Source organism: Passer montanus, unplaced genomic scaffold (genome assembly GCF_014805655.1).
Source record: "Passer montanus isolate IOZ18808 unplaced genomic scaffold, ASM1480565v1 scaffold204, whole genome shotgun sequence".
Lineage (NCBI taxonomy): Eukaryota > Metazoa > Chordata > Aves > Passeriformes > Passeridae > Passer > Passer montanus.
The window spans coordinates 299,583-311,683 of record NW_024366637.1 but is presented as its reverse complement, the minus strand read 5'-3'; the positions used below and the strand labels follow the sequence as shown (position 1 = coordinate 311,683).

The window sequence follows — 12,101 nt, the reverse complement described above, 5'->3', positions numbered from 1 at the left end:
CAGGGACAGGAGGGGACGGGGGAAATGGGGACGGGGGAAATGGGGACAGGGAATGGGGACAAGAAGGGACAGGGACAGGAAAATGGGGACAGGGACAGGAGGGGACGGGGAAATGGGGAGAGGGAAATGGGGAGAGGGAAAAGGGAACAGGAACGGGGATGGGGACCGGGAAATGGGGACAGGAAGGAACAGGGACAGGGGAAATGAGGACAGGGGTGGCGATGGGGACAGGAAAATGGGGACAGAGGAAATGGGGACAGGGATGGGAAGGGGGAAATGGAGACGGGGAGTAGAGGAGTTGGGGACAGGGACAGGGGACAGAACTGGGGACAAGGACATCGGAAATGGGGACAGGGCTGGCAGGGGGACAGGGATGGGGACGGGGAACAGGGACAGGGCTGGGGAGGGGGCGGCAGGGGATGGGGGATCCGGGGCCGGGAATGGGATCCGGGGCCGGGAATGGGATCCGGGGCCGGGAATGGGATCCGGGGCCGGGAATGGGATCGGGGGCCGGGAAGGGGATCCGGGGCCGGGAATGGGACCCGGGGCCGGGAAGGGGATCCGGGGCCGGGAAGGGGATCCGGGGCCGGGAAGGGGATCCGGGGCCGGGAAGGGGATCCGGGGCCGGGAAGGGGATCCGGGGCCGGGAATGGGACCCGGGGCTCGCGGCCCTTCCCGCGGCCCCAAAGCCGCTCCTGCCCCGCGGCCTCCGGCTCTTCATTAATTCATTAATTAACGACGCTAAAACGGGCGGGGAGGGCGGCGGTTTTATTCTTTATTCCGGGCGGAGAACGGAAAAGAATCATCACAACAATAATCGTAATAATTTCGTCAAAAATCGCCTTTTGGTAGAAAGATTCCCCCCCTCTCCCCCCCCTTTTTTTTCCCCTCCTGTTTTATTTTATTTATTTTTTCGGCCGTAAATCTCCCGCTCGGTTTAAAAAAAAAAAAAATAATATTTTCCACCCTGAGCGTTTCGCGGCGCGCTCGTTAAGGTTTTTGTGGGTTTTTTTTCCCTCTCCTCTGGCACGAAACTGGGCTCGTAAAAAGGATTTTTGTGCCTCTCTCCCCGCGCTCCTGCTCGGTGACAAAACCGGGGGAAAACGACCCAAATCGGGGGAAGACGGAACAGAGGAAAAAACCCCAAAACCTCAGAAGCAGGGAAATATTAAAGAGCGAGATTTTAGCGGATCAGCAGCAATAATCGCTTCCAGATTTTTTTTTTTTTTTTTGGGGGGGTGGATAAGGCCGGGGGGATTTGGGGGAAAAACGGGACGAGGGCGACGAACGGTCTGGTCCTAATTAGGGCGATCGCGAGGCTCATTTAATTAAAGAAAGGCACCTCGGGCCCGGGTTTTTCTGATTAAACCCCGCTCGCTGCTCCTTGTCCTGCCCTCTCCTCAGCCTGGGAAGCGCCACGGGAGGAGGGGCCGGGATGGACCCGGATTTTCCTCCCCCGGGGCTTTTTTCACCTTTCTGAGCCTCCCTCCCATTAATTTATTTTTATTTTTTTAATAATTTCCCCCTCCCGCAGCAAAAGAAAAGGAGGGGGTGTCACGGATTTGCTTTTTTTGTCCTTTCCGCCCCCAAAATTGGCGATTTCTCGATGTCTTTTCCCTCCCCCCGCTCCTTGCCCTCACCCCGGATATTTAATTTGATTTTTTAATTATTTGCCCCCCCTCATTTCCAGCTCTGGATCAGCGGCCGCCTGTGCCAAGCTCCTCCATTCATCCCCAGCTTTTTTTTTTTTTTTTCCCTTTTTTTTCCTTTTTTTTTTTTTTCCCGAGCACATCCTTCGATCGCCCGCGGCCATAAATTAGCACAATTAATTATCGCAATCTCCAAATTGATGGCGCGCAGATCCCTTACCTCAGCGCTTTTTACCGCCGCGTTTGGGGCACGGAAAATGCAGGGGAAAAAAAAAAAAATTAAAAAACCCCTCGGGGATGCTCGGGCCGAGCCCCGGGGCTGCTTTTAAAGAAAAAGACACCTCCAAGGCCGGGTTTTTTTGCCGTTTTGTTGTTTTCGGGTGTTTTGTTTTTTTTTTTTTTTTTTAAGGTATATTTACAGAGCTGCTCTACAATAGGCAACAGAACAAATATTACAGAACGGGTCTGAGACGAGAATAAAATACACAAAATCGGTACAGCAGAAACGTTCAACACCGTGACAGAACATCAGCATCGGGAGCCCCCATTCCCTCCAGTCCTTTTTCTTTTTTTTTTTTGTAATTTTTTCCTCCTTTTCCCTCGTTTTTTTAAAATCCTTTTTCCTTTTTTTTTTTTTTTTGTACAAAATATTCACGCGGGATTAAAAAAAAAAATCGGGAAAAAAATCAAAATACTGGATGAAGTTTTAATTTAGGACATAAAATATAATAATAATAAAAAAGAGCAAAATAAAAATTCAAGTACTTCTCGTGCCGCTTTTGCTGAGGGCAGAGCAAGGCGGAAGAAAGGAAGAGAAAACCAAACCCTCCCCGGGCACCTTTAATTATTTTTTTTCCTGGTTTTAGTCGCATTTTAGAAAAGCCTCGAGTCCCCAAACCTCTACCGCTAAACATTCATCCGCACATTCAAAGTCAGAAACATTTCACCCCTTTTTTTATTATTATTTTCCCTTTTTTCCCCCTTTTTTCTGCTTTTTTTTTCGCTGTTTCTTTTTCCCTCTCCACCCTCGTTTCTCTCCGCCAAACTTTTTTTTTTTAAATTTATTATTTTTATAATTTTAAAATTATTATTATTATTATTATTGCTGTTCCTTATCGCTTTTCTCTTTATTCATTTTCTTCATTTTCATTCGCCTGTTCTGAAACCAGATTTTGACCTGGCGTTCCGTGAGGTTCAGCACCCGCGCCACTTCGTACCTCCGGTCCCGCGTGAGGTACATATTGAATAAAAACTCTTTTTCCAGTTCCAGGGTCTGATATTTTGTGTAAGGGCATCGTTTCTTCCTCGTGGAGCGCGCGTGAATCCAATTTGCCACGGGGTTGTCTGAGAAAGAAGATTTTTTTTATATATATATATATTTTTAAATTTTTTTTTTAATATTTTGTATTTTTTTATATTTTTTTGGGGGAAAACCAATGCTCAAAATTGGCTTTTTTTCTTATTAATTTCTCCCTCCCCCTTCCACGCCCTACAGCCAGAACCTGTTTAATTAGCAGCTCTTACCTAAATATTTTAAGTGACCTTCACAAGGGTTTAATCTGTTTATTTTGGAGGGGGTCACTTCCTTTTCTCTTTTCGCTGCCGATCTCACTTTTTTTTTTCTCTTTTTAAAAAAAACTTTAGTAAAAATAAAAATATGTATAACAATAATAATAATAATAAAATAAAACCAAAAGCGGCGCGCCGGGTTTAAAATAATAATTATAATAATAATAATAATAATAACGATCCACATGGCTGCTGCTGCTGCTGCTGCTGGCGGTAATCGAGGAACAAGTCATAAAAAGTCAAAATTCCCACCATTTCATAGGCCCATAAACTCTTTTTACAACCTCAGCTCGCCAAGACTTTCCCCAGAAGCTCTCCCGGACCTGCAAAGCCGCCTCGGCGTTTTTAATATCTCCGGGATGACACGCGGCGTGGCGCAAAAATCCCATTTTTGGGTTATTTTTGGCTTGTTTTGACGGTTTGGAAGTTAGTTTTCAGAGGGGTTTTCACGCCGCGGGCGCGGGGCCGCAGCCGCCCCCCGCGGGCGCGTTTTTGGGGTGCTTCGGGGCGCTTTTGGGGCAGCCTGGGGAGGTTTTGCAGCCCCGATCCCCCAGCCCGGGGGGCACCGGCCCGCCGGGCACGGGCAGAGCCGCGGGCGGCGGTGCCCGGGGCTGCCACCCCAGATGCCCCAAAATCGCCCCCAAATGGCCCAAAATCGCCCCCAAATCCCCCCAAAGCGCCCCCAAATCCCCCGCAAGCTCCCCGGCTCCCCTCGGCCGGGTTTTGGGGCGATTCCGGGCGATTTTCGCTCCCTGCGCAGCGGCCGTTACCTGCTCGCTGCCCCTGGGAACATTCGGGGTTTTGCTGATTCCTGCCTTGGGTTTTGGGGCTTTTTGGGGGTTTTGGGGTTTTTTTTTAAAGTTCTCCCCTCCCTGCTCAGCAGCTCCTGCGCTCGCCGCCTCCCGCCCCCTCGGCTGGCCCTAAAATCCCGGTTTTTCTCCTCATTCCTGCCGTGCCCCCTCGCCAGGCTTCACCTTTCCCTTCATTCCCACGTGGAGGAATTTTTTATTTTTCTTTCGGGGGGGGGATCATTCAGGAATAACCGCGCCGCCGGAGCTTTTATTGATTTTTCCAGGAGATAAAGGGGCGCCTCTGCGTTCACCCTGAGATGTTCCCTTCCCCTCCCTAAAATAAACAACAAAAAAAAGCCCCAAAATCCACCCCCACATCCGCGCGCTCGCTCCCAGGCATCCCCAAACTCTTCCTCGTTCCTGGAAAGTGGGAAGGAATTTTTGGGAGCCCAAGACGCTTCTCCCTGTGCTTCACCCCCACCTCGCACACGCACGCTCTTCCCCTCGAATTATTAATTATTATTATTATTATTATTGTTATTATCGGTTTAATTTAGAGTGGGGGGGTGGGGGGATCAAAGCAGCCCCGTCAGCGGAATAATTAAAAAACCAAAAAAGGGGAAAAATACAGAAGAATAAAAGGGGGGGTTCAAAATATTTAAAAAACCCCAAAGAGCCCGAACAAAGTGGGCTCGCCGAAACCCCCAGAACCTTCCTGCGGCTCTGGAGTTTTAGGGTCGCGCTCTGTCCCTCTCCTCTCTCTCTCTAAGGTAATTTCATTTTATTGAGTGGGGTCCTGGAAGCCGTAATGCCTTCCGCGGTCGTAAACAAGAATGACTTGGACTTACTGGGGTCTAATTCGTGCTTTTCTTCTTTGTGTTTGCCGGCAGCGATGGCCTCGGACTCGGGGGAGGACGGGATGTTCTGCGCCGCTCGCTCCCGCAGCTCCCCGGGAGCCGCGTACACGAAATCCGCGTAGGCGCGGCCGTCGGCGGGGCCGCACTCCGCGCGGCGCGGAGCCCCGAACGCGTCCGCCTTGAGGCCGTAGGGCCGAGCCCCGAAGGCCGGGAAGGACACGGCCCCGGCCAGCGGCTCCAGCCAGGTCCGCACGTACCTGGGCTCGCCCTGCGGCGCGTAGGGGCCCGCGGCGTGCGGGTGGGGGTAGCCCACCGAGGGCTGCGAGGGCACGGGCGCCCACGAGGTGGTGAACACGGCGGGTTTGGGGGCGAAACTGCACGAGGGGAAGTCGGCGCAGTCCGGCACCAGTCCTGCGGGGCGAGCGGCGCCGGGGCCGCCGAAGCGCGGGGCCAGCAGCTCCTCGTTGTCGGGGCCGATCAGCGAGTCCACGTAGTAGTTGCTGATGGGGCCCGAAGCCGACATGGTTCGCTCGCCCCCTCTTTTACATTCATCGGATTATTGTATGAAGTGTATGTGTACTTTTTATCTGCTCATAGAACAATCAGGGCAGGTAATTATTTTTTCAGCCGTTCCCACCGCGCCATTGGCTGCCGGCCTCACGTGATTGTATTTACCCAAAAATATCGCCCGGATCAATCCGCAGGGCTTTTTTTCGGCTTAAAAAAAAAAAAAAAAAAAAAAAGCGGCTGGAAACGGGGGCGGAGATGGGGAGGAGGAGGAGGAGGAGGAGGAGGAGGAGGATGCTCGCTCGGCGGCCGGGGATGCTCAGCCCCGCGGGCTGGGAGGGGGGAGATTCTGCCCGAGGCTGCGAGCGAGAGGCAGGGAAGGTGGAAGGTAATTGTGGAAGGTGGCCCAGGAACTATTTCTCGACGCAATTTGTCTCTGTCCCCTCTCCCCGCGCGGCTCCGGGGGGATTGAAGCGAATTTCGGGGAGGTGGGACCCCCGCCCGCGGCCGCGGAGGGGAGCGGAGGAGCCGAAAAGGGGGAAAAAAGCGGCTTTTGTCATCGTGGGCAGCGCTGCCTCCTCGCCAGGGCTGCTCCGGGATCCGCTCCGAGCCAGGAGCCTCCCCAGCAGCCAGAAAATGAAATTATGGACAATTCCGGGCGGCTTTAAAAGAAACCGGAGAGGGCGTATGATAACAACAATAATAATAATAGTAATAGTAATAATAATAATAATAAACCCCCTTCTCCATCCCCCCGAAAAAATTAAAAAAATCAAAACCTGGAAAGGGAAAGCTGAGCTTCCGCCAGGCAGAGGCTGCGGTGCCGGGCGAGGAGGAGCCGGGGATGTTTTTTATGTCCTTCAATAAAATTTTTACGAGGATCATTTGATTGTTCATAAACGTGTCGTTCATTAAATAAAAGCGCAGGACGGAGTTTGCAGCTCGGGGAGCTCGGGGGGGCACGGAGGAAGCAGCAACGCGTGCTGGGCACATCAGCTTTCTATTTTTATTTTTGCCTTTTTGAATTGTGGTTTTATTTTTTTTTTCTTTTATTTTGGGTGACGCCTGGAAACTTTTGGGTTCGGTATTTTTTTTTAAATTTTATTTTTTTCTTGTACCATGGCGAGCGGAGGAGTTGGGAGCGTTCAAAAACGCCCGGCTGCGTTTTGAGGGAATAACCTTGCTTTTGTAAGGAAAGACAGGTAGGTGAGGAGCTCCCGCCCAGAGCAGTCGCCAGAAAAGGGACCCGGGCCATTTCTTTGGAAGCAAAAAAAATTAAATAAAATCAGTTTTTTTAAAAAATTACATCTCAGCATTTTATTAAAAAAAAAAAAAAAAAACAAAAACACAACGCCTCTGATTAAAAAAAAAAAAAAAAAGTATTTTCTGCGTTCTGCATCCCCTCGGGTCTCCTGAAGCTGGGAGGGAAATGGGGAAATTTGGGGAGGAGAGGGAAAAATGAAGAGCGGGGGGGTGTCCCCAATGTCACCGCTCTGCTGGAGCCCCCCGCACCCAAAACCCCGCGATTTTCACCCATTTTCCCCCCGTTTGGGCTGCGCGAGGGACGCGAGCAGCAGCAGGAGAGGGCTGAGGAAAATCGAGGGGCAGGGACGGGGAAAAAAGCCCCAAATGAGCCCAAAACGAGCCCCAAATGAGCCCAAAACGAGCCCACAATGTGGAAAATCCTCCCCAGCGCAAACCTCGCACCTCACCCCGCGGAAAACCCCAAAAAATAAAGGAAGGGATGTCCCAGAGCTGCTGGAAAAACGGGATTTTCAGCTAAAACCACGAATTTCTGCCGGGAAACTCCGGATTTCTCCCCAAAAAAAGCCCTCGCCTCGCTGCCCCCCGCCAGAATTTCTCCCTGGCTCCGTTTTGAGGCTCCTGCGAGTCCTAAAAAAGGAAAATATTCCAGAGGGTCCGGGATCCTCCCTGGCCTTTCCCGAGCCCCGTTTGCCCGTTAATCCCCGGCCTCCTCTCGCCGGGATTTTCATCTCCACGAGGGGTAAAAAAAAATAAAAATACAAACATCCTCATTTTTCTTTTCTTTACCCCCGTTTTCCAAGCGGAGAGGAGCGTGGGGCACAACCCCCGCCCGGGATTTCCCGATTTCTGGGGAACATTTTGAGGAGGAATCCTCACAAAAGCGGCGGCGGGGAAGGGAGAGAGGGGAGGAAGGCGAAGGAGGAAGAGGGGGAAGGAGGCAGCGAGCCCGGCCGGGAGCTCGGGGAGGGTTTGGGAGCGGGGAAAAAACGGGAATCCCGCCGGGAATCGGGGAATCCCGCCGGGAATTGGGGAACCCCGCCGGGAACCGGCGCGGGGAGCGGCTCGGGGCGGATTTCGGAGCCCGGCGCGGCCCGGCAAGGTCACGGGATGGAGCCGGTGTCACACAAAGGCGCCGATTCCCGGGATTTCCACGTGGGAAAAGCGGGATTTATCCCCCCCGGAGCGCCGTGGGGAAGGGGCTTTTCCACAGAAATCCCCCCGGGTCTCGGCGGAGCGCGGGGCGCGGAGGAGGGAGCGGCACAAAGCGGCGACGCTTCACCTTCAAGCCTCGGCTGGGAGGCGGGGGACGCGGGTTTGGGGCTAAAAGCGGCGATTTTGGGGCTAAGGACAGGCTGAAAGCTCGGCTTGGGGCTAAAAACGCGCTTTAAAGCAGAGATTTGCCCCCCGAATCCCGCAGCAGGATGGGGAACCCCACAAAATTCACCGCGGTGGAACCCCCCCAAGAAAAATCCCCCCTCTCCCTATAAAATCCCTATAAAATCCTTATAAAGTCCCTATAAAATCTGTATTAAATCCCTATAAAATTTGGGTTTTGTCCAGAAATGAAGGAAAAACGTCGCCGTGGGAGGGGGCGAGGTTCTGGGGGGAGCCCCGGGGATGTTCCCCTCTCCCGGCTGGAATTGCGGCTCTGGGGTCCCGCGGTTTTGGGGGCGATTCCTGGGAATTGAGGGGGAAACCGGCGAACCCCGGATCCTTCCCTGCTCTGGAATCCGCGGGGGGGAAAAAAGAGAAAACTCCGACAGCGCCGAGCGAGCTGAGCTCAGGGTTTGGAGATTTATTATTTCCTGGCGGAGATAAAAAATTCGAATATAAAATAATAACAATAAATAATGGTAATAATAATAATAAAAATAAATAGGTGGGAGAGCGGAGATGCGGTTGCAGGAAATTCAGCCTTTGTCTGAGCCCCGTCTCGGCCACTTCTGGCACCTTTTTGGAGCTCAAATCCTGCCCTGGTGCCTCAAAAATGCTCCCGAGCCGGGATCTTCCCCCTCGCTCCCAAATCTGAGGAATTCTGCCCAGATTGGGAGGAGCGGGGACAAAAATATAACCCCAAGAAAAAGAAATTAAAATTTAATAAAAATAAAAATTAAAAAGGAAAGGAAAAAGCGCAGGAAGGAGAGGACAGGAAAATAAAAGGAATAAACCCGCTCGTGGCCAGGCTGGCGCTGCTTTTGGGGTTTTTTTTCCCCTTTTTAGCCATTTTTGGCATTTTTAAAAATCTCCTTTTTTGCAGAGGCAGCCGCAGCCGCCCCGGATTTGGGGGAAGGTTCGGAGATTTCCCCTTTGCCCAGGGGGGTCCCCAAACCCCTCGGGATCCCCGGGGGGCTCCGGGGAAGGGGGAATGCGGAGCGGGGGGACAAAATCCCCAAATCCCCAAATCCCCAAATCCCCGCGCGGAGCCGCGGTTCCATTCCCACAGTCAAGGTCGGATTTTCCCCGAAATCGGGATTTTCCCCCAAACCGGCGCTCGGGGAGGGCGGATCCGCCCGGAGCAGCCCCAGGGCCGCTTTTGCAACCTTCACCCCGAATAAAATTCCCTTTTCCTGCCTCTCTTTGTCCCTTTTCCGTCCCTTCCTCTCCTCCTGCCCAAGTTCTCGCTCGCTCCCTTTTGTTCCTCCTCCTCCCCTCCTTTCCTTAAAAACAAAACCAAAAAAGGGGGAAAAAATCGCCCGCAATGCACCAGAGGCTGCGGAATATTTGATTATCCCGGGGTTGTCTCTTGGAGTGAAGAAATGCGGGGGGAAAAAAATCAATTTCGGGCCATCCGCGGATCTCGCGCTGCGTTTCCCTCCCGGCTAAAACCCTTCGGAAAAACAAAACGACCAAAAATAAAGGAGGAAAAAAAAAAATCACATTTATTCCGCGGAAAACCTTCCCCGGGACAACAATTCCCCGCTGGAAACCATCGCGGGAACGGCACGGAGGTACCGAAATCCCCATTTTTCCGGGAAAATTCCGCTGCGGGGGTTTTTTACCTGCTCGGCGCCTCTCCCCCCCTCTCGGTCCCCCCCGTGTCCGAATTCCTCCAGCGCTGGAGCTACCGCGGGCGCGCAATAAATTCCGAGCCGCAATTAAAGCTCCCAACCACTCCTCTAAGCGCGTCCTGCTCTGGTTTTTCCCCCCCAAAAAAAACCCCCAAATTTCAGGTCTCCGCTCCGCGGACAATCCCCAGCACCCAGCCGCGCTGAGAGGCGGAAAATCCGCGTTTTCCTCCGCAGCATCGCTGGGGATTTTTAATTTTTTTAATTTTTTTTTTTTTTTTTATTTGGGGGGGTGCGGCGCGCGCGGCGGGTCAAGAGAAAGGGGGAAGGAAAAAAAAATATAAAATTACAAACCCCGCAAACATTAAAAAAAAATAAAATAAAATAAATAAATGAAAAGAGGAGCGCAGAACAAGCCTGAACCCAGAGAGGCGAGGCCAACAGCGCCTGGAGAAACATTTTTGGGTTCTTTCCGCCGCCGCGTTTATTCATTTATTAGGTTTGCGCCAGACAGGCTGTAATTAGCATAGATAACCACGGGCGCGAGTTGTGTCTGCGCCACCCCATTGTCTGCGCCCCCCCGGCCCCAAAGGTGTTGGGGCAGCGCCCGGTGCCCGCGGAGGAGACAAAACAACCCCAAAAACGCGGCGGGGGAGGGCGGGGGAAGGGCGGAGGCGGCTGCTGGATCCAGCCCGGCAGCTCCGGCCTGCTCCGCGCGCCGCTCGCCGCCCCAAAACGGCACTTTGGGGGGGTTTTATATATTTTTAAGGGTGTTTTTAGGGGTTTTTTGGGGTATTTAAAAAAAAAAAATTAAGGGTTTTTAAAGGTGTTTTTTTTTGGGTTGCTTTAGGGGTTTTAAAGTTTTTTTTTTGGGAGGGTTGGTTTAGGGGGTTTTAAGGGTTTCTTGAAGGGTTTTTAAAGGGTTTTTTAAGGGTTTCTGGAAGGGTTTTTAAAGGTTTTTTTAAGGGTTTCTTTAAGGGGTTTTAAAGGGTTTTTTGGGAGGGTTGGTTTAGGGGGTTTTAAGGGTTTCTTGAAGGGTTTTTAAAGGGTTTTTTAAGGGTTTCTGGAAGGGTTTTAAAAGTTTTTTTTAAGGGTTTCTTTAAGGGGTTTTAAAGGGTTTTTTGGGAGGGTTGGTTTAGGGTTTTTTAAGCGTTTCTTTAAGGGGTTTTAAAGGGTTTTTAAGGGTTTCCTTAAGGGGTTTTAAAAGGTTTCTTAACGGTTTCTTGAAGGGCTTTTAAAGATTTTTTTTAAGGTTTTTTTTTTGTTGGGTGGTTTTAGGTTTTTTGGGGTTTTTCCAAAGTTTTTTTTAAAAGGATTTTTGAAGGTATTTTTTAGAGCTTTCCCCCCCACAGGGTTTGTCCCATCCGCACAGATTTCTCCCATCCCAGCCCGGTACCTGCGCGGATCCTGCGCGGGTCCCCCCGCGCCGCAGCCTTTGGCCGATTCCTGCCTTTTCCCCACCATTTCCCAGCCCCTTTTTCCGCCTCTTTTCCCTTTTTCCGGCTCCTGTCTCCGCCAAGACCTTGAGGGTTTTTTTCCCACCCCAAATCCGCCCCAGGAGGGACCGGAATTGATCCAATCCCCCCCAAAATGAAGCCCAGCTCCCCAAAAATCCCCAGAATTCACCAGCGCCACCCCGGCGCTTTTTGGGGTGTTTTTAACTCGTTTTGGTGTCGGTTTTTAGGTGGTTTTTTATTATTTTCCCTCTCTCAGAAAGGAGAAACCGCAGCCCGGGGCGATGCTCGCCCACACAGAAATCTGGGATTTGGGATTTGGATTCCACCTGCCGGGAGCGGAGCGATCCAGGAAAATCAGCCAAAAATCGGAGATCTCGCCCAAACGCGACCCCGAGACAGCGGAATTACCGCGGAGAGCGGAGCCAAAACCGCGGCAGAAAATGCGAAAATTCACGGAGAGCAGCGTGGGGTCCCCGCGAGCACTCCTGCTTTTCCATAAAAAACCGGCGCATCCCAGGAAAATCTCGGAGCCATAAATCCCCCCCGCTCTCATTTCATAATTAAAAACCAGTGGGGGAGAATTTCACTTTTTATGGCTTTTCTGGGGTCGGGGTTGCTGAGCGTATTTTAAATTTCGCTGCTTTTTAAGAAAAAATTATTTATTTTTTTATTATTCCTCTCTCTCTCTCTCTCTCTCCAGGGGTGGCTCGGAAATAAAAATCAATCTTAATATGCAGAGAATAGAAATTGGTTTGTCTGGTTCACGCTGTTCGGAGGGAAAAGGGGGAGAAATCTGCAGATTGTTAATCCCGAGAAGGCGAAACTCATCATAAATGTAATGAATCCTTTAAATCATTCAATTATCACAGCACTAATATCAAATAATTATGGTTAAACCTACCGGTAATCAACCTTGTTCCTGTTGAAATATTAATTTAAACCAGCGTGGGGTCGGTTTTTTCTTCTTTTCTTTTTTTTTTTCCGCTTCTTTTGCCCTTTT

General features: G+C 51.2%; 1 protein-coding gene across 1 annotated transcript; it reads right to left on the bottom strand.

The window, feature by feature from the left end:
* Window positions 1-2,341: 2,341 nt before the first annotated feature.
* HOXC9 (homeobox C9) lies at window positions 2,342-5,552 on the bottom strand. Its single transcript, XM_039708493.1, has 2 exons — window positions 4,858-5,552; window positions 2,342-2,993 (listed from the first exon to the last, which is right to left on the bottom strand). Exons 1-2 carry the CDS (start codon window positions 5,387-5,389, stop codon window positions 2,749-2,751), a joined length of 777 nt encoding a protein of 258 aa, XP_039564427.1. The 5' UTR covers window positions 5,390-5,552; the 3' UTR covers window positions 2,342-2,748.
* Between the last annotated feature and the right edge of the window lie 6,549 nt (window positions 5,553-12,101).

Bases quoted from the DNA above. Each gene is read 5' to 3' on its own strand.
- HOXC9 (XM_039708493.1), bottom strand. From the start codon at position 5,389: ATGTCGGCTTCGGGCCCCATCAGCAACTACTACGTGGACTCGCTGATC. The intron at 2,994-4,857 runs GTAAGTCCAAGT...CTTCTTTCTCAG, and splicing joins AAAGCACGAATTAGACCCCA to ACAACCCCGTGGCAAATTGG.